The sequence below is a fragment of the Porites lutea genome, chromosome 3 (assembly GCF_958299795.1).
Source record: "Porites lutea chromosome 3, jaPorLute2.1, whole genome shotgun sequence".
In the NCBI taxonomy this organism is placed as follows: domain Eukaryota; kingdom Metazoa; phylum Cnidaria; class Anthozoa; order Scleractinia; family Poritidae; genus Porites; species Porites lutea.
This window is the reverse complement of record NC_133203.1, coordinates 30,828,888-30,850,588: the sequence shown is the minus strand read 5'-3', so window position 1 is coordinate 30,850,588 and position 21,701 is coordinate 30,828,888. Positions and strand designations below refer to the sequence as shown.

At 38.7% G+C, this 21,701-nt stretch overlaps 3 protein-coding genes across 3 annotated transcripts; all 3 read left to right on the top strand.

Annotated features, from left to right (window-relative positions):
- The first annotated feature begins 129 nt into the window (after positions 1-129).
- LOC140932142 (uncharacterized) lies at positions 130-2,392 on the top strand. The gene is made up of 2 exons (XM_073381788.1): positions 130-706; positions 1,425-2,392. The coding sequence occupies exons 1-2, from the start codon at positions 130-132 to the stop codon at positions 2,390-2,392; spliced, it is 1,545 nt and encodes a 514-aa protein (XP_073237889.1).
- Positions 2,393-6,286: 3,894 nt separating this feature from the next.
- Positions 6,287-11,439, top strand: LOC140929598 (uncharacterized). Its single transcript, XM_073379347.1, has 3 exons — positions 6,287-6,652; positions 8,163-8,752; positions 9,878-11,439. Exons 2-3 carry the CDS (start codon positions 8,167-8,169, stop codon positions 10,744-10,746), a joined length of 1,455 nt encoding a protein of 484 aa, XP_073235448.1. The 5' UTR covers positions 6,287-6,652; positions 8,163-8,166; the 3' UTR covers positions 10,747-11,439.
- A 452-nt stretch (positions 11,440-11,891) lies between these two features.
- Positions 11,892-19,534, top strand: LOC140929597 (dephospho-CoA kinase domain-containing protein-like). The gene is made up of 4 exons (XM_073379346.1): positions 11,892-12,227; positions 16,229-16,432; positions 18,297-18,384; positions 18,874-19,534. Exons 1-4 carry the CDS (start codon positions 12,116-12,118, stop codon positions 19,154-19,156), a joined length of 687 nt encoding a protein of 228 aa, XP_073235447.1. The 5' UTR covers positions 11,892-12,115; the 3' UTR covers positions 19,157-19,534.
- Positions 19,535-21,701: the final 2,167 nt, after the last annotated feature.

Below are 21,701 nucleotides of genomic sequence, written 5' to 3'. Positions count from 1 at the left end.
TATATATTTATTAAAGGGCAAATGTTGTAAGGGTTGGTAATAACATTAAGGTCTTCTACACTCTGACGTGGGTCTCCTCTGACGTGTCATTAGCATATTCTGAAATTATAGCATTTCTTTTTCAGAACCATGTCTACATTTGCTGGCTCAGCAATTAAACAGGGACCAAACGTTGGCCGAATCGACAAGTGGTCAGAATGGAATCCAACCACTAAGCAGCCAGTTTGGTTGCTTCTCTCAGGCGCTTGCGATCCTCCTGAACACATTGGAATCTCTAGTAGAAAAGATCGTGGGGAAAGAAGCGGTAATTTCCTTGCTGGTATTACGCACGACTTAGGCAACATGGAAAGCACAATTCTGAAGGTTGAGGCTCAGTTGTACAACACGGTCAGGGATCTTAAAATAACCAAGGTCGCAGCCTTAGAACATATCACCAAATTTTTTGAAGAGTGCAAGCTTAAAGCGACCCATCCTATGTTGTACTACTCTGGCCACGGTGAAACTGCCACTGGAGATTGGTGCTTTTCTGATGGGACAATCAGTATCCGAGAAATTTTTGACAAGGTGCCTGCAGGCTGCTTCTACCCAATGATCTTCAGTGATGCCTGTTTCAGCGGCCACTGGGCAAATTTCTGTTTTGAGAAAAGTATTAACGGTTTCAATTGCCTAGCAGCATGTCCGGAGTATTCAACAGCTCTTGATACCGGTATGTTTCACATAGTACTTACATGTATTAATATACTTTCACTTAATTCAACATCTCTAAGCAGAGACTAACCTTTCATATACACCTTTTTAAAGCTCTTGTTTTACATTTTCAAAAAATTAACATTTATATTACGGATTTGTTTTTGAAATTCTAGCAAAGAGAAACTTTTTCCAGTTTAAACTTTCTTCACTCCTTCCCTTTAATATAGAATATACAGTTAAAAATAAAGGTTCCTTGACAAAGTTGTCATTGTCATAAAACGGTTTCGCATTTACACATGAGCTTTCAATGCCTCTGGTATGACATTGTCTATTATATTTTCCTGGACTCAATGCTATTCAGACTGGGCTTTCTTGCGAACGGAGAAGCATGGGTGGCGGGGGGGGAGACTCTTCTCTATAACTTTAAAGCCAGCAAAATTACACATGATAATGCACTGATCTTTTCCAACCTCTAAGTATAACTTGATTGGCGCACTGAGAACGTTTAACGACATTATTACATCATAACGTTGAATTTACTAGAAGAACACCAAATACCATACATATCATGGCAACTATAAAGCCAAAAATTCTAAATGTTTTGTGATAGTGTTATGTCATTTTCACGTCATTTAATTTAAAAAAAAGGAACTGGAAACAACTGAAAATATTTGAAAAGTGAACCTATCTTAAATGTGTTGACTAATTATAATTTTGAATTAATTTAAATGCAGGTGAAGGTGGTGAATTAACGCTGTTTATGACTGGAAAACTTGAACGCCCAAGAACCGAACCCATGTATAGTGGCGGAAATAGGGTTGAATTTCCAGTTACCAGTCAATACAATACCGTCGATTACACTGATTTCATTCAAGGCCACATTACAAACACTGAAAAACTAATGATATCCCAAAGCATGCATGGTGGGAGATTCTCTGCCATTTTCGCAACGTCAAAACTCTACAGTCCAAGGCCTGCCCACAAATGGGGAATAAGAAGAAGTTATGATTCTTTTGTGGAATTTGTTAAAGAAGAATGGGAATGGAAGAATGGAAAGTCAAAGGGGATATATTCCCTCTCCTGCGATGAGAATTTCGGATTCGGAGTATACTTGATGGAAAACTATGGCACAAATCAAACCATTTTAAGCGGCACTGCAAATATTCAGAAAAACTGGGATGAAGGCCTTGAGATTACTGCGTGTGCTGCACGAGAATCTACATTTTACATCATCATGACAAAGAACACGAAGGAGTATCACGGAAAACCACAAAAGTGGTTCGTTCATGAAAAGTGGAAACAAGTGAATGATGATATACTAGAGGGCTACAAAGACGGAAAGGCGATTACGGGAATATGCTACTCAACTGGTCTGAAGCAGTACTTTGTTGTGATGACAGAAAAGCCTGGGAATCAGAGCTTCAAGTGGTTTAACGAAGTGACTACAGAAGAACGCAGTGACCGAGAAAAGTGGATTAACGAGAAATACCAAAAAGGGTTACATCCTACCATCATCTTCAATGATCCAACTGATGACAAAGTTCTAATCGTGATGACCGAAGATGAGAATAGATCAGGCTACGTATGTGAGTTTAGCTATAAGCTTAGAACTTTTCAGCAAGGTGACCTTCGTTACTATGTTTCACTTCTTAATTCTCTCTTTAAGCGTTGGGGATTTGATCCGCAACAGCCTAAGCAATAAAACATGCATGTAAGTAAAATGCATCAACTTCATATATTTTTTCAAGAGTAGCTTAAAGCTTCGGACGTTAACAAGGAAGGGGAGTGTTTGCCACCCTACTTAAGGCTTTCCTCGGATTATTTCAGAGTAATTTTCAACCAAAGGTGAACCATAGAAGGCTGTTCATTTATTTTTTCGACTCAATTTTTCAAAATGTAATTACTGTCAGTTGCATTAGTGACTAGACATGATGTCATAAGTAATTAGTTCTGACCAGAGTCTAAGATGATCATCAACATGACCTCACAGGTCCTCTGTATTACATTAGGCCATATAATTACCAAGGTCCCCGCCCCATGTACTACGGCGGGGAAATGGATATTAGCAAACTAACAGTTTTTTTAGTACGTCCTCCCTTAAGGCAGGTATGAATAATTTGTACACATAACTTTCTTTCGATTGATAAATTTCAGGATTTTTTTTTTGAGCGTGTATCCGTAGGTCTTTTATATGTTTCGAGTAAGAGTAACTGAATATTTTGCACGTTTCTGTCAAAAATGACAAAAATAACAATTTTGAGGAACCATCATATTCAACTAAATAAAGTATGAATGGCATAGTTTATCGTTGACGACGATATGTGTGAACGCTGGTTTAAAAGTGTTCAAGAGTGATTCTGGTTGAAAGCCTGTAAAATGACCAGATTTAACAAGCATCTCCAGAAGTCTGTTCAATTAAACTTTTACATTAGTGTTGTCGGATATTTTTTAGAGTCTGAAGAGAGAGTCACAAACACATGTCAATTATCTATTTAAAGTCAACTGACTATAGGTATTTCCAAATAATTAGCAATTATTGGACGAGGTTGAGCAAAATATCGTGATCTATCAGTGGCGAGCAGATCAATTATTTCGGCTGAGGCAAATAATTGATCTGCGAGACCCTAACAAATCACGATATTTTGCGAAAATCGAGTTCAATAATTGTTTTATCATTCGATCACCGAGTTTGTTTTTTTTAAGGAATATCTTCGGGAAGCGTAGCGATCTGCCATTTTAACGCAAGAGCGATCGCAAGAAGGAGAAAAGCGTGGTTTCATTTACTCATGAGCAAAATAGTATTTGCAGCCAAAAACAGTTGAACGACATTGCACACCAGCACACCGTTATTTGTAGGCAGTTATTTGCAAGTCACTTGGTGGGCTCTCAGCCAATGAAAAGGAAGAAACATTTGCATCGAATGATAATCATTAATGCATCATGCAGATTTAAGCTGTATACATTGTTGGAATGCTGTAAGGATTGTTTGAGTGTGTTCAATTTACTAGGTAAACACTGCGTTCGCAATGATATATACTGTTTTCTTATATATGGTCTGGTAGAGTTCAATTTTGGAAATAAATCTTTGAAATTTGGTGACAGCTGGTCCGATTTTTCTTCAAACCGTCGTTTTCTACTGTGATGAATGGGCGTTTATATATCACGAGGATAATTTGTTGGTTTAGGTCAATGCTCTGCTGAGGTAATATTATCATAGTGCCTTTACTCATTAACAAACTCCTACTTTTTCGCTAGTACAGTTAAGAAGAAGAAAGAAGAATGCCAAACAAATTTTTTGCTAATATATGGAGCACAAGAGAGCAGTTAAACCATAACTTCTCCAAGCTATTTTAACTTTTGCCTACGATCTCCTGTTGTAGTCATGGGTAATTCCACTCGCACGACGAAAATGCTTTTCCATTTTAATTTAGCTTTACAACCGATGATGAGCTCTCCTACATAAAGGATAAGGAGAAAACTGAATATATTTTCATAGTTTATTATTCTCAGACTTAAAAAGTCCAAATACACGTACCATCTTAGCTGAAGATTTTTGTGAGGATCAAAGTTATTTACCACTCATATACGCTTAATCGAAACTTCAAGCAGGTGGTTAAGAATGTAAACAAATTTGATGAAATTTCTCTGCTCAAAAAAGAATTTTAAAAACCCTTGGAAAGAAGTGAAGACTGATTGCTTTCATTTTCAGTACTATGCGCACAAGTGGATCGCCAAGTTTGAATTAATATAATTCTCCTGCTAGATATCCTGTCTAAGCATTGTCTTGACATCGATCTTCGATTATCTGTTCAACTCATCGGCAAGGCAATAAAATCAGCGGTACCTGAGTCACAGTTGTAACCATAGTAACAACACTTTTGTGCATAACTGTACATTACGCAATAGTACCATATATTTGTGATACTTTAGTCATCAATGAGAAAAAGGTGGAAAGAATGGGGTAAAAATTCTGATAAATGTTTACAAACAGAACAAATAGGTAGGGACTTTTCCCTTTCATTGTCCCTGAAAGCCCCCCCTCACGGAAGGCGTAAGTACTATTGATAAATGCAATTTTTGATTAGATGCAAATTGAATTTTGCTATCTAAGAAGTTACAGTTCAAAGCTTTCGGTGATATTATTAGAAGTGAACTCACTGTTGTGTGAAAGAGTTACCACAACACTATATAGCGCGACAATATAATTTTGATCACGATCGGTTACGTACTGTTTTCCTTCTTGAATGCTAAATTAATGACATTATTTGCACCTTTCTTCTTATACTAACACCATATTTAAAGAAAAGACTATACTAAACCTCAGTGCGTGACAAAATTATAATTTTACTGACGTATCATATGCCCATGTTCATTTGGTCTCCATTTTTCTGATTTTCCATTATTAAAAGCCCATGGACATATCACTACTCAAATTGCAAGAGTGGGTTTTTTGAGATAGACACTCTCCCATGAGCTGTAGCTAATGAACGTTAAGGAAACTGCTGATTGTTACCCTAAGTAATGTAAGTTTTATGCATGACATCATTTGTACGACTTTACATTCTTGTTTTATTTTTTCATCATTAAATAAAAATTCACGGTTCAGCACTACATGATTGCTAGCTGGAATTGCGGTTAGTGTTTCAAACCACTTTTTAAACCACTTTTTAAATTACTGTATAGCAAATTTCAAAAACTGTGCATCCGGGATTTCACCAAAATGAGATGCAGGATTCGGGAAAACGCTTGCAACCTTTTTTTGTTTTAGCCGCAGTTAAGAGTCCTTATGCAAAGGCCTTGCTGTTTCCTTGAAAGTCAGCATTGATGCTATCTACAGGGGTAACTCTTTGAATCATTCGTTTCGACTGAACCGAAATTTGTCCCGCGACCTCGAAAGTCAAGGTTCCTAAGAGCTGACGTGCCCTCTACTGACGCTGATGATGATTTTTTGGCACAAAAAACAATAAACTAAAGATACACTTTGAAAGTGCGATTTTAAAATGACCCCAGGTAAACTGAGAGTTTATCAAAAGTCGCGAAGTTTGGTGTTCATGGCCTGAACAGTTTTGAAGTTATTCAACTTTTTAGCGAGGAGGGAGGGCCGGCTCGAAAGCCCCCTGGACTGGCTAGGGGCTGAAACTGTATAACGTACATGTTTAGCACTAATCGCTTGTTTCTCTTAAGCCACTGAAACAGCCAAACGACCAAAACACATCAGTCAAAAAATGAACACCGCAACAAGTTGACACAAACTAATTTCTTGCTAACAATGAACGTGGACATGCCATTTGCACAGTGCTGTCGATTGACTACAACTACCAGAACCATTCGCAGTTTAGTTTTCTTGCGCAAATTACGTTGATTATAAGCCATCGAAGCAAGCCTCACTGAGATAACTAAGCTAAGTAAGCATGAATTAAATTAGGCATTTTACACGCTGATAGGTGCCAAGTGACCGAAAGATTGCGTAGCCATTTGCAACCGAGCGTAATGAATTCAATGAGCAGCTATGAGTGAAAGCCGATGGTGCATTGTGGCGTAATGAAGCCAAGAATATACTGTGCTGTGCTGTACTGTGCTCTTACTGTACTTTGCATGCACGAATTGAAGTGATTAATGTTTAGTTTAAGGCGCTCGACGACATTTACCCGTAGTTTTTGAAATAAAGATTTTTCTTGCTCATATTACGTCGAGAGCATCATTGTAACGCATTGGCACCGGCACGTGACATCCGTGGTTTAAAAGTCCCCCGCTTTCCAAGAAATATACAATTTCGCATGATTCCTTGAAGTGTTTGAAAGGACTGTTGACTCATTTCTTTGCGGTAATCAGGGAAATTATGTCACTCTGAGCTTTGCTCTCATTTTAAGCATCAGGAAAGAGGTGACAAAATAACAAGTGATGATGGCATACTACATAATAAGCAACTGGCAGTGACTGTCGACTAATTCTCCGAAAAGAGGTACGTAATTTCATTTTTATTCTTCGTTCTCAAAATTTAGTTACTTTAGAAACTAAACCCTTCATTCTCTTGTAATTAAGGGGTTTGCCTAGTATGTGAAAATAAATGTTGAATTCAGTCTCGAAATCTTACCATCGATAAACGACGATCGATTCAGTATGGTGCCGTGCATTCACGCACGATCATGCTCAATCGGCAGTGGGATCGATGCGGAAATGGATGCATGGATTTTACTGTATACTGTGTGTCAAATCTGTGATCTAAAACCTAAATGTTGAAGCTGTTAAACCTTGATACATCATAAAATGTTAAAAGAAGGTGTTCAGAGAACAGAATACACTGAGAACGAATCTGATCTTGAGTTCCGGGATTAGTGCATTTACAGTTTCGTTTTAGGCATCTTTTCCAAAACAACTGAGCTGAAACATTTTTCCCGGAAGCCTTTGAGTTAAAAATCTTTTCAAAGCGGGAGAAAACAATCCATTGTCCTTTCCATTCGTTGAAACATACCGTTTTATTTACGCTCATAACATCCTGGATCGTTACTATATAATTTTCAGACATTAACTGCAAATACTAACTATTAAAGATATCACAGCTCTTACTGGAACGTAACAGCCACTATTCACAAGGTCACGGTCTTCTGTTTAGTATGTTTTGCGTGTGGCTCAATCAGTGTAGTAGAATTATATGGATGCGAAATCAAAGATTCACGGTTGAAAAGAATAACTAATCAGGGAACAGAATGTGTTACACTTTCTTAATGTGTTGGATACACGTTAGTGGCCAAAGATCCCGAACCTTGTTTTCCTGATTCTTTGTTGTTTTCCCGCGTCTCAGGCCGTTTTGAAGCGTTCTCGGCGAGTTAGCGCTATGTTGCTGTTCCACTGCCAAGAGAAAGACGCTTCAAAACGGCCTGAGACACGGGCAAACAACAAAGTATACAACAATGCAATAAGTTAAGTCGATTTTATTTAAAAACAACATTTCATCTCTCTTAGAAGAAAAACCGTTTACATCGACATACAGGCCTTCCAAATAACCGTTTGTAACACAACACCGCTCGCAAGCAAGAGTCACGTCCGCGTTTCTGTAGTGAGCTTGGGCCGCCTGTGTTCACCCAGGTGGATAAATGGGCACCGGCAACATACTGCTGGGGACTAAAACCTTGAGATTGACTAGTACCCCGTCCGCGGGAGGGGGGGGGGGGGGGGGAGGGGGAAATAGCAATACTCCTAGGTAGGCTTCATACTAAGGAAACCGAGATAAACTCCGGACCTTTGGGCCTTTGGCTTGTGTGCGCCTTTACCTTTTTTTAAACTATTTATAGGATTAAAACTAGCGATGGCATACTACTTCATTCCCCCTCGCAAAAGAGGTGTCACCGGTGCACCCTATACTCACATTTATGTTGCACACTTTGTATTGAAGTAAAAATAAGCTAGACGCTCAAAATTTAATGTTTATTATTTTCCTTGAAACTGGTCCTCTCTTCATTTTAATTGTCCAGGACCATGACCAGTTTTGCTGGCTCTGCGATAGCACAGGGACCCACTGTTGGACGAATTGACTTGTGGTCAGATTGGCAACCGACTGCCAGTCAGCCAAGATGGTTACTTCTCTCAGGAGCATCCAATCCACCAGAAGACATCGCCATTTCCAAAAGAAGAACTCGAGATGCTCCTGGCGACAGAAGTGGTACATTTCTTCCAGGGGTTTCCCATGATTTAACTAATATGCAAGATACGGTACTAGTCAAAGCTACGTTTTCTAACATCCTAATGAATTTGAAATTAACCAAGTCTGTTGCTCTCGAAAGTATTCGCGAATTATTTGCTGACTGCCTAAGCAGAAAGGCTAAACCTATGATATACTATACTGGGCATGGCGAGATTGGCACTGGAAACTGGTGTTTTGCTGATGGGAAAATCACTATCCAAGAAATTTTGAATCTGGTGCCTGGAGGCTGTTTTTACCCAATGATATTCAGCGACGCCTGTTACAGTGGCCATTGGGCAAATTTTTGTCTCAGAAAAGGAATTGGTGGTTTTCATTGCGTGGCAGCATGTCCAGAGTATTCAACTGCTTTTGATACTAAAGGTAAGAAAATCATGGAATTATCAATATTCAGTCACTTAGAAATAAAGTCTGTTAAAGCTAAGTATCAATGTCAACATATATAATTCTATAAAATCTACGGAACGACGTAGGCCAAGGAAAGAAGCTTCTGCTACTACGCTACTATTGCTACTGTTCATGCCACTGTGTTTTCTATTGAGTTTAAATATGGCTAGTAGTTAATCTGATAACGTCGACAAAGCTATATTATCCTTTAAAATTTTCAAAACTGTCCAATTAATTAATTTGGATAGTTTCAGATAAAAATTTCTTTACGAAAGGGCGAACTGTTAAATTTAAGAAAAATAGGACTGTTTCTGGAGCCAATCTAATGAAAGAAAAGACAATAGGCTCTAGAAACTGGCCATTTAGTGCAAAGTCCCAGTGACAACGTGCGAGAAAATATCGTTGGCTGACGACGATTCGTCGTTAGAAATCTAGCCAATAATTATAAATAAAGAACTAAATACATGCAGATTTTTACCAGACACGAGAACGAGCTATTGGGAGCCTTTGCGCAGACGGACTACCGGTATATCGAGTTCTTTGTCTGGCGGGGTCTTGATCGACTGACAAGTCCCAATGCAACGCAGGCTAGAAAGTAACAAACTGTAAGATTCTGGTAGTTTTAGTCAAGTAACGTCATCGTAAAAATGTCTTCCTGAGGTGTCTCCAAAGATACGTTTGAATAAATTGTTTTTTTCGATAAGTAAAAAATTCTTTATGTTGGTCAATGGTACTGTAAAGCAATCTGACTTTTGTCATAAATAAAATAACAATAATTCCGTTATTGAATTTACCCTCGGCAGTATTTATAGCACTAATGGTAGTGGGGCCGAGCAAATTCCTGAAACAAACAACTTAAGCTCAACGGGGTTAAGAATCCCAGCTGGCTATTTTTACAAGCATGGCCGAGGATTTGAACTAGGGACTACCGAGAGCAAATCCAGCTAGTGGTCAGGGAGGGACTTGAAATTAGGGCTTTCGATTTGCAAGTCCAGTGCTATAACCATTTGGCCACGCTGCCTCTACCTCATTTGAAGGTTCGGGGACATGAGCATTTTAAATAATGGCTATTTAATTCATCTTCTGATTGAAATCCTTTAGGGCAAGGTGGAGATTTTACCTTGTTCATGACTGGAAAGAAACAACGTCCTATCACGGAACCAATGTACAGCGGGGGAAATCTGCTCGACTTTCCAGTAAGTGCTGGATATGACGAGATTGATTATACTGATTTCATTAACAGCTACATGTTCAACTCACAAGGAATTGTCATTTCTCAAAGCATGCATGATGGCTACCTCTCTGCATGTTTTGCAACTACCAGTCTTTACAGACCCAGACCCTTGCTCACGTGGTGGATTGCCAGAGATTATGATACTTTCATTTCTTTTGTCAAAGAGCAATGGCAGAAGTCAAAAAGAATATATTCCATCGCATGCGATGAAAGGTTTGGATTTGGAGTATTTCTTATGGAAAATTTTGGCACAAATCAAGCAATTATAACAAATACATCTGATATCCAGAGGTTCGGGGCAGATGGTTTTATAATAACTGCCTGTGCAGCTCGGGGATCAACATTTTACATCACCATGACAAAAGGAACAAAAGAATATGGAGAGAAATCGCAAGTGTGGATTACAGGCAATACATGGCTTGAGGTTGACACAGAAATACGGAAAAGTTACCAGACCGGGAAAGTTATCACCGGTATATGTTACTCGACTGGGCTGGAGCAGTATTTTGTTGTGATGACAGAGATGCCACATGGGCAATGCTACGCCTGGCAAACGGACAGTACTAAAGAAGGATACTTCAAGAGAGAAAAATGGGTTAAAAAGAAAAGCGAGGAGGGATATTTTCTCACCATCATTTTCAACGATCCCACTGACGACAAGATTCTGTTTGTGATGACCAAGGATGGAAATATATCTGAATACACATACAAAATTAATCACAAGATGCAAAGTTAAGTTAAATTAGAAAAATTACTTTTAAAAGTAGAGTGATAAAGGTATACATTTTGTTTTGAAATTCTTCCAGTAAAAAGCTAATGAGGTCAATGCCATATTTTTTGGAACTATATTTCATTTCAAGATGCTAACGTTATTATCTGGAAATGAGCTAACTCTGACATTAGGCTTAAAAACATTCACGAATTAAAAATGTAAATTAACGGTAGGAAATAAGCCAGGGACGAAACAGGGCTGAGAAGTAAGAAACAGGCCGGGAGCCAAGTAAGACTCAAGTAAGAAAAGGTCGAAGTAACAGTGGAAGATTGAAAAGTACAACTGAGGAACAGTCCTAAACAAAATGGCAAAGTGTAACTTTTAGTTAAGTGACTGATTGTTTGCATGTAACTACTAAAAAAGGACTGAAACCACTGGGACCATTCTGCAACACTCCGAAAAACTCCAAGTCAAGTCAAAAGCACAAAGAGAGAGAACATAATTAACAGTCACAGAGCTAAAGGGAATCGATGTGGATGCCATCCCCACAACGTCTCCTTTTTTTGACATTTTTAGTAGCTGTTTTATTTATCCTTTGCTCGAATTTTGTCACAAGTTTAGTGATCAGTTACTATAGTTACAAGATATGACTTCATAATTAGTGGGTGACGTTAAGCCATCAGTTTTGAGTAAAAGTGTATGTTTTTCATCTTTCTTCAACGATAAAAGTAAAGCTTGTAGATAAAATAAAGCAAAGTGATGACTTCAGTTTTATTTTACATGTCAAGCACAAAAAATTAACAATTATCTTGGTTTTTTCCTGATTTCTATTCCTGGGTAAAAAATATCAAGATATCAAAATTGTAAGATATCAAAATTGGGTGAAAGTAATTACATTTTCTACGTAATTACATTTGCTACGTAGTAACTTTAAATACCGTAAAATTCCAAGCCTCGGGGCTTATATTTTTCAAAGGCCCTTTTTGAGGGGCTTATTTTTGGAGGGGCTTATATTCGGAGGGGCTTATCTACGTAGGGAAATTTGCGTTTCAAAACCGATTGGGCTAGCCTTATAGTTGGAAGTAAATTTACCGTTTTTGCTTTGTTTTACTTTGTATTTGAGGGCAATTTTTAATGTACAAGCCCGCGGAAAATAAACCGCATGCTAATCACGCTGCATTTTTAGAATCTCGCTCTGGTAAAGCAAGCTACTCCCAATGCTCTCTCGTGATGATCTGACAACGGCCGTGACGACTGACTGTGACTGTTAGCCAGTGTCCTGGTGTAGCGTGACTATGAAAAATAACCGCTGACCAGATTTGTGTACCTTGGTATCCAAGATGGCGACTTGATTAGTTTTCCGATCAGCTTCACAACTTTTCGGGAACTGAAAATGTTTATTGTTGGATTAACTGGTGGGATAGCAACTGGAAAAAGCACTGTTTCAAAGATATTCAAAGATTTGGGATGCCAGGTTATAGATGCTGATCAAATTGCTCGGGAAGGTAGGCGTTTTAAAGCAACAGGGCAGGCGATCCTGCAGCTCTTGGAAGACCTCGCGAGATTGGTTTGCAATGGAACCTACCCCGAAAACTAAAGGGTTGTGACCCATAGGGGTCCAATTAAATTAGAGGTTCTGAAGAGCAGGGCGGTGAAATAATAGCAGCTTACAGTGTGTCACTAGTTTGCCAGAAAGAAAAAGACTTACAAATGAAACGGGGGAAAAGGCACATTCCCTTGAAGACGTTTACCCTGGAGTCAAACATCTATCTGTGCAATTCAGCCAAGATAAAGAACAGATGCACAAACAAAACTCCTAGTTCTTGCAAAGGGAGTCATGCCTATTTGTCATTAAGTAATTATTCGCTGTGGCTATATGGCCGGTAACCGGTCAAGGTTTTCAAAACACTCAATGGCCGGCAGTCCTATATTCTCAGCAAATTTCACAAAATCGAAAGATTCTAGCTAATATAAACTATCATTTGTCGATTTAGAAAAGTCAAGCGATCCTGAAATGCTTTATAGATCTCAAGTCTAGTGTTTTGTTTACGCTGGGCTCAGAGGATGAAACCATGTTTTGTGACACTTCGAACTTTTTTCAGCTCGACTGCCGGTCAAGGTTTTCAAAACACTAAATGGCCGGCAGTCCTATATTCTCAGTGAATTTCACAAAATCGTTGACAAGATAATGTTGAAGTGTATTTCAGCTCCAGAAGCAGCAGACCCAACTAAGGCGTGGAGACTTTTCCCGCCGGTTTTCCGCAAAGGCCGTATGAAAGGTCAAGACATAACGGTCAAACGTCGCCTGCCACGCCATGCTTTAGAAAGAAAATAGTAACGAACATCCAAAGACTCGCGACCAACAAAAACATGATATAGAAATCCCACAAAACCAGCTGGTTTGATCAGGATCACGACATGTGATAGTTTAGATTAGCTAGAATCTTTCAATTTGGTGAAATTTGCTGAGAATATTGCCTAGTCCCTAGGCCTCATTATTATGCGAGGCCGATGCGTTTCGGGTCACGTGGTCCGAGAAAGTTTTTGAGGCCTAGAAAAACTCGGAGAAGTGGGGCGGAGCTTTTGGAAGCGGGTGAGCTGTCAATAACTTTTGCGCACTGATGAAAGATGTCCAGCAGCCATGGAGAGTACAGAGGAACAAGCATTTTTATTCTATGCACGTTTTCATTGTTGAAAGTCGTTTGGCCTTTCTTTTTCATTTATCTCATTAAACTAATTTGAACTTTATTTCATCTCAAAAACTATTTGTAGGCTAAGCAAAACAGCGTCGCAAAAAAATTATTTGATCAAGAATCTGAAGGTAAGCTTAAGAAATAAGTTTATATTTATTCTTGGATATGACAAACTATCTTTCGTTTCTCTATTTTCGCTTGCTCCCATAAATTTCTCGTTATCATTTCACTTCGAAATACTTTATGTAATTTAATTTTTGGATTTGGAAGCTTATCAAACTAATCGGACAGACTGTTGAATTTGGTCTCTAATTTTGGTAGAATGTCAACAAACTGCTGTTTCAAACCTTTTTATCAATAATTTGAAGATGGACTAAAAGATAAATTACTTGCACGTTATACAGTACTGTAGTATTCTTTCCGATTCAAAGTAATATTTTTGTTCTTTTATAAGATGAACCAGGTTAGTTATATGCTTTTGTAATAGTGTCAATAGTGCCGATCGTTAGCGAAGGATATTCACGCGCAAAGTTATTTATAGATTATTTCAGTTGACCGTGTGAACTTTTCAAAACTGCTCACGCATGCGCACTCCGGGATTGTCTAGGCGTCTCCCGGCTGTTCGTCTCGGATACGTCACTGAAATGCATTGACCAAGAGGGCCTGAAAAGACGCCGTACAGGGACTAGGCAGCTGGGAATATAGGACTGCTGGCCATTTAGTGTTTTGAAAACCTTGACCGGCAGTCGAGCTGAAAAAAGTTCAAAGTGCCACAAAACATGGTTTCATCCTCTGAGCCCAGCGTAAACCAAACACTAGACTTGAGATCTATAAAGAGTTTCAGGATTGCTTGGCTTTTCTAAATCGACATATGATAGTTTAGATTAGCTAGAATCTTTCGATTTTGTGAAATTTGCTGAGAATAAAAGAATGCTGGCCATTTTAATAGTGTTTTGAAAACCTTGACCGGCAGTCATGTTGAAAAAAGTTTCAAGTGTCACAAAACATGGTTTCGTCCTCTGAGCCGAGCGTAAACCAAACACTAGACTTGAGATTTATAAAGCATTTCAGGATCGCTTAACTTTTCTAAATCGACTTATGATAGTTTAGATTAGCTAGAATCTTTTGATTTTGTGAAATTTGCTGAGAATATAGGACTGCCGGCCATTTAGTGTATTCAACACCTTGACCGGCTACCGGCCATATAGCCACAGCGATAATTATTACATATGAAATGCTTTAAATAATTATTGGATGAGGTTTTTATGATATCTGTCAAGTCGAAGGCCGAGGTTGATAACACTTACCGAGACCTTGATTATTTAGGTTATCACAAAAACTGAATCTAGTAATGGTTTTTTTGTACATTGTTTTGAAGAACATAATGACTGACACACTGTTGCAAGGAACTTGAATTGATATATTTTTCATTGGGAATCATGCATTGTGTATGCAACCTACAGATTACTGGTAGTCAAGTCAGTTATCTGCTACCAGATAACTAACTAATCTGTAGGTTGCACTTATGATTCCTAAAATTAGGAATGGACCATTAGAAAAGTGATGAGGGGGGGGTAGGGCAAAAAAATCCCCAAAAAAATTTCCCCAGGAAATTATAAATAAAAAAATCTATTCCTACGGATTTTGGCCCACAAAAAAAAATATGTCCAAGGAGGATCTGTGCAGGTAAGACTATTAAAGAAAAACTATGAAGTAAATGACAAGTCCAGATTGGAAATAAAACATGATTTTTTTAATCTCAACATGACTCGTGAGTAAATATGATTAAGGACTACCTTGATAGATACAGTTGTAGGCCAGACATTGAAATTGAAGAGTTTAACATTTTACATGTATTATTCACAAATCTTTACTGACCAATCAACTGGGAACTTTTTGGAATAAAAGTTATCCTGTGTATTAATACATATTCACAAACCTCTTTGCAGTGAAGGTATGCGCTTTCCACAACAACATTATTAGTATTATACTGACTTTCTTTTTTGACAAAAATTAAATTGAACAACCCAGACACTCCTCCTCTACAAAAATCCTGCATATGTGGGCCCCAGTCAGGTGAATATATTCCAGATCAACTATGAGGTGAATAACTGAAAATACAGGCAAACGTTTCTGGACAAGTTTGATCTTTCCTCCTAGTACCAGGGCTGTCACTAAGGTTTCAAGTTGCCGGGTAAATACAACAAGTAGGCAGGGAATTAAAAAGCAAGGGATTTCTTTTGCTTCTATTTTTCTTCTATTTTCCTACGAAAGTAGGCGGGGGCCACGTTCTTAGTAGCTGGGGGAAATCCCTGGTCCCGGCATCTTAATGACAACCCTGTAGTACTAGCCTGTTAAATATCTTAGCCAAGTCTTAATTGTGTGACCTTTAGTAACTACCTTTTATAATAGATTTAATATGTGTTGCTAGTCATCAGTTCCTTTGAACCCGATAAAAACTGTTGTTGTAATACATCCTTTTTTTACTTCATTCATCGTGTCAAAGGAACCTCACCTACTTTCTAGTCTATTTACGAATTTAATTGACGTATTAAATTCTTGTTATTATTCAGTGTAAATGTGAGATATGAAACATATGAAAGTTTCACCTACTGAAAAAAAATGAACATTCCAGCCATTGAGTAAAAAAAAAAAGATTTCCATTTGACATGTACGAAATAAAAAAATACTTGTATCTCTTAAAATACCCCCCCCCCCCCATCACTTTTCTAATGGTTCACCCCTTAGCTGTAGGCTCTTACCCAATGAGAAGGCAGATAATGAATACAATGTATAATAATTTTACTTATTAGTTGTGAAACCTCATCAGCCAGCATGGAAAAAATTGGTGGAGAATTTTGGAATTGACATATTACTTCCAAATGATGAGATCAACAGGGAGAAGCTGGGGAAGATTGTCTTTGGTGATGCTGCTAAAAGGCGTGTACTTAACAAGTGCACTCACCCTGCTATTTATCAGGCAATCTGGTGGAAACTTGTCAATTACTTTCTTAGAGGTATGAATTATTGCAAGTGCCAATTATAAGCATCCCCCCACCCCTGGATATAAGCCCCCCCTATAAATCAGTGAATTTGATTTATTATGATGATTTGAATCTTCATGAACAACCAGTAAATGCAAGATATATTTTAATCACCACTGCTATAGCTTGTTTCGAAGGGCTTTTTCTGTTCCAGTTATAAGCACCTAAGATATACGCCGTTCCATTTACAAGGCCTCCTAAAACCCCTTATGAAAATGTATAGGACCGGGGCTTACAAGTACATGCGGCACAGTAATTAATGGTTAGTAAAAGAGGCAGCATAGCCAAGTGGTAAGAGCTTGGAATTGTAATCCAGAGCCCGCAAGTTCATTCTCGGTAGTCCAAATTTCAACTCCTCAGTCATACTCATAAATAGCCAACTGGTTTGCCTCCAGCCAGTTAAGATTTTTAGCCTTGGGAGCCACAATAAAAACTGCTGGTTTATCAGTAATAATGTGTTACCCCTATAAAGTCAGTTTTTTAATTGCATGTTCTTTATGACCCTACATGTCAATTGTTTGAAGAAAAGTTTTTGCTTGTTTGTTTGCTTGTTTTTCTGATGCAACACTGGCCTATTAGCTCTTAAGTGCTGAGTAAACTTCCTCCAGTATTGGTTGTTGTTTCTCACTTTTTCAGTTGCTGCCATACCTCCATACAAAGAATGCCTCTCAGTGGTTGATTACAGGTGGTTTCTCACTGCCTTCGCTCCTTGGCTCCTCCCACATCATTTTTCTTTTTCTTCCTCTGTTCAGCTTTTGCGTGGCTGAATCTCTTAATTTCTGAACCACAAAAGAAAAAAAAAACGCCAGCTACACAGGCTATCTGTTGACAATGAAGTGGCAATGTTGAGAGAAGCAGTCTCAATTTTCGCTAAATTTTTATTTTCTGTCCACTTCTAAAAGAATTTGTCAGCATTTTTGAAATGTTTATGTCAATTTGTTATAAGAGCAGACTTGTGATTTCCTTTAAGGGGGCACTTTCATGTCTACCTACAAGGTAAGAGGAGGCTGCACACCAAAACGATGGGTTGGAAGCCGGGGGCGGGGGTGGGGGGTGGCGGTGGGGTGTACGGGGTATATCAAAGCAGAATGCACTACAAAGCGAAATGTTCATGGGAGAACATGGGTCTTGGAAAAATTGTCCTTTGATATTGAGGACTCTGAAACATTTGCAGTGGTAGAAAAGAATGCTACAGCAGGAAAGGACATACCACATTTATTGGCATAAGCGCTCAACCTCGAATTAGCGCCCAACTCGAATAAGCGCCCATCCTAAAAGCAGAAAAAGTTAACAAGCGCCTTTATCCCGTCTGAGTTGAATTCTTGGAGCCTTAACACGCGTTTAGAAAGAGAATGCAAGATTCGAGAAGATATGTAGCAAGAAAGTTGTGCTGCGCGTGCAAAATCGTTGTTTGGCTTTTTGATCTTATTTCTTTTTTGACGTTTCCTTTGACGTCGCCGTTGTCGTTGCGTTGCTAGAGCTCGCCAATAGGCTGATTTAGCAACAGAACGGGAACGTCAGTTAACGAAGGCGCGCAAATCAAACAGCTGGCTTGAACAATGGCTGAGCGGCAAACTGGGCACCGGAAGTAGAGTTTAGTCCTTTTCGCGTGCTTTGCCGTCGTCAAATGACGTTCCCGTTCTGTTGCTAAATCAGCCTAATGTCCTTCAAAAGGGGTCGAAAGGAAGACGTACCAGCCCATTCCTTTGCCCTGTTGGCCGCGCGAAAACTGGGTTACAGCTCACAGTAGAGTCCAGGTTTACCGAGCCGAGAACGCCAAGGGGCTAGGCTGAAGACACACTTCTTAAGGCACGCTTTTTTTTAATCTGTTTTATAGGTGAGAGGTTTTTGGTTCTTGACTTACCTTTGTTGTTCGAATCAGGAGTTGCACTGTACGTAACGAAAGAGGTTATTGTAGTATACTGGTAAGGTATATTGGTGAAGTTAATCACTAAATACCCGGTAACCTTTGCAACGCTAGCATCAGTACCAGCACAGCTAGTAGCATCTTTATCACCTACACGAACAAGATGCATATGATCAGCTTGTAAAATATTGTAAAAATGAAATTGAACGGCGGATTTAGGAAGCTTGGAAACACAGGGCGATAGCAGTCGTAACTAGAAGGCAACACTGATTTAAATGTCTTTATAGAAACATACAAAAATCCCTTTGTTCTTGTTTATCAGAATACCTTAACCTTTTGATAATGTTGAAGCTTATTTCTCGTGTAGTGAATTTTGCGTTTATATGTATTCTGGTGCTATTGCGTGCGTCGTAAATATAGTCACAGAAACAGATTTATGTTCATGTTAATTGTATCAACTCGAAAATTGACTATTAGATCGAAAAAAAATGTTGCATCACGTTTTACCTCACGATTCATCCTCTGTTTTATCTTTTTTTTTTTTCAGTGACCGGGATACTCAGATGAAACGTTTAATGGAAAGGAATAACTTTAGTCAAAGTGAGGCTGAGCAAAGAATAAACGCTCAAATGTCATTAGAGGAGAAGTGCAAGCGGGCCACTTACGTCATAGACAATTCCTCCAGTCGCGAGAGAACTGGTGAACAAGTAAAGAAGCTGTGCGAAAAGTTCAACAGATCTTATGCCTACCTCCCTCTGCGAGTTTTCAGTTTATGTGTTGTTTGTTTTGTCGTGTGGCTGCTTGTACGGATGGTGAAGCTATACAGCTGACAATGAATTTATTGTACTATTGACAATTGAAAAGCCTCCCGGCTGGGAAAGCTAAGGTGTTATGAAGTCCCAAATCTACCAATTTTTCCAAGAGCCTGACATGACCGATAAAGAAACAAAGTTACCGATGTAACCTAGCCTCTCGACGCAAGTGTTGAGACCTATAGGGGCCTAGTGAAATTAGGATTAAAAGAGCTGGGACACAGACGCACACACGACCGCGGACAACACGGCCGGCATTTTTTAGACAAATTTGATAATCCACATTGTACAAGTGTGCCCTATCAAGTCAGCCAAAGAGATTTGTAACAATTATTGTATTTTGTGGATGACTTAGATCTGACAAAATATTGTTTATTGAACGTGTATAATTTTTAAATATTGCAATTATTCTCAACTACGTTTTGTTTTTTTGTTTAAGTTAAAAGAGTCTTTTCTTCCTTGTATGGGTATTAGTTTGAGATTTTATTGGCTTGGAAGTAGTAGGAACAAGGCGCTGAGCAACGCTCTTCGTAACCTGACACCAAGGAAGAAAAATCGACATCTTCGTGGCAACGTACCTCGTTCACCTCGAACCACTTTTGTTTTTTTTAGTTCCTTAAGACCATACTTTTAAGTAGTACGTGTTAAAGCACGTTCTACAAACCCCGATTAAAAAGTGCTATGCCATGGCAAGTTTTATTTTTTGGGTCAAGCCATCGCTAAAATTAAATTATCCGTTGTCATTAGTTTGATATACCTAGGAACCTTAAAACAAATATGTCAATCAAACGATGTTCTTAGAGAATTATATTTTTCACGCAGTTTTGAATCTCAATAATTTTGGAATTACTAGATCAATTCTCAATTGCCCATAGTCGACGTTTTTTCGCAGACTGGGAGTCTCTGAGTAGCTGGTATAATATTTCCTACTTCTCACTAAGGGCAAAATGTTGGCTTAGGGGAGGGCTAGGTAGACAATTTCCCAGAAATGTATAGTGACAGAGGCTCTGTTTTTATCACTGATATAGCCAGGTATTAAATGTAATAGGCCTTTTTCAAAGACACCACAATCCTCTTTGTCTTCTCTCCAAAATTTTTCATAAACATGCATAGTTCTTCGTTTTTCGATAAATGGAACTGATTTGTACAAAATGGTAAACTATTGTAGATTCGGGGACGAATTTTACTATTCCTGAAAATAAGGACAACTAATTGTATGCAAAATTTTGGAGGGAAAACAAAGAGATTGAGGTATTTTTGGTAAAGACTCATTGCTTTGTATGCATAAGATTGTAAATCCTTCAGATCAGAATGAATAGGCAATTTTCTATAGAGGATTCAGCCGTTGATCCGTAATGTGAGAAGTGGGGGAAGGGGGTTGGGGATTAGAGCAATTGGAGAATTTTCTTGTGAAAAAAGCTTATAGAATGAAGTGAGCTTTTTTTATAGATTTTGATTCGGCTTGCAGACTTGCCGATCGTGGAATCAGGCCCTGAGAGTGATTATAATTAAGGGTAAGACTGATTTCGAAAGACCTGTACGCTATGAAGAATTTGCTCTTTCTGCGACTGTGAGTCTTTTAACCTCTCGAAAAATATATCACGCACAAGCTTGGAAAAAATACGGATGTACAAGGAGATTCCAAGTTTATAATAACGTGGATACTCAAAAATATTAATCCTGAACGCCGGGAAAAATCCTACGGATCGCTTGAATTCATGAAGCATTAATTTCCCCGAGACAAGCGAACGATTTATTTATTTATTACCCTTAACCTTAAAACTCGTACTAATGTGTTTTAACGGGTTCTCGTTGGTGTAAGAACCACCAACAGGTATAAACGTTGGCAGGCAACAACGAATAGGCAGGAGTCCCTTGGCACTGCGCGCTGACTTTGTTCCAAGTTAACATACCTGATAAAAAAAAATATATATGAGCAATTTAATTTCATACCCTGGACGAAAAAAAATGGATTTGAACAAATGAGCTCCTTGCAAGATTGCAAATATATTGCAGAAATATAAAAACTGAGGAGTAAATCTGGGGCAAAGATGTGCTACATTTGCATAACAGATCTAGAAACACCGGCGTTTATCCCGACCCGACTCTCGGGCCCGACAGACCACTCCTGGGTCTCTTAACTTCCTGGTATGCGGGAGACATACAGTGCGTAGTGGCGCGGAGGAGTACTGTGACAGTTTTTTTATTTAACGCATAGTCTGCGACCAGGTACCCTGCTAGCAGAGTCGCTTCGATCTTTCCCTGATAGGTCCGTCGGGAAAGTGGAAGCGACTCAGGAGACTCTGTCCGCAGGGCAGGGACCAGGTTCTGTAATGGGAGAAAAAAGGCGAAAGAAAAACAAAACAAAACAAAACAAAAAAGACAGTGTCCCAAGCTATTTTAAAGCAAGGAAGAACTCTTTTCTTTTTAAGATTCTCTGTTAAGAATGTAAGATCATGGCCGTATGATGCATGAACCAATCAAAGAAGAAAATACCCATTGCGAAATCTTTCTTTTTTTGGTAAACCTCTTTTCTATTATTTTTATCTCTCCATTAAAAGTT

Excerpts from the sequence above, each read along its gene's own strand:
- LOC140932142 (XM_073381788.1), top strand. The coding sequence starts at position 130 with ATGTCTACATTTGCTGGCTCAGCAATTAAACAGGGACCAAACGTTGGC. Across the intron at positions 707-1,424 it reads TTCAACAGCTCTTGATACCG|GTGAAGGTGGTGAATTAACG; the intron begins GTATGTTTCACA and ends ATTTAAATGCAG.
- LOC140929598 (XM_073379347.1), top strand. The coding sequence starts at position 8,167 with ATGACCAGTTTTGCTGGCTCTGCGATAGCACAGGGACCCACTGTTGGA. Across the intron at positions 8,753-9,877 it reads AACTGCTTTTGATACTAAAG|GGCAAGGTGGAGATTTTACC; the intron begins GTAAGAAAATCA and ends GAAATCCTTTAG.
- LOC140929597 (XM_073379346.1), top strand. The coding sequence starts at position 12,116 with ATGTTTATTGTTGGATTAACTGGTGGGATAGCAACTGGAAAAAGCACT. Across the intron at positions 12,228-16,228 it reads TGATCAAATTGCTCGGGAAG|TTGTGAAACCTCATCAGCCA; the intron begins GTAGGCGTTTTA and ends TTTACTTATTAG. Across the intron at positions 16,433-18,296 it reads TGTCAATTACTTTCTTAGAG|GTGAGAGGTTTTTGGTTCTT; the intron begins GTATGAATTATT and ends TCTGTTTTATAG.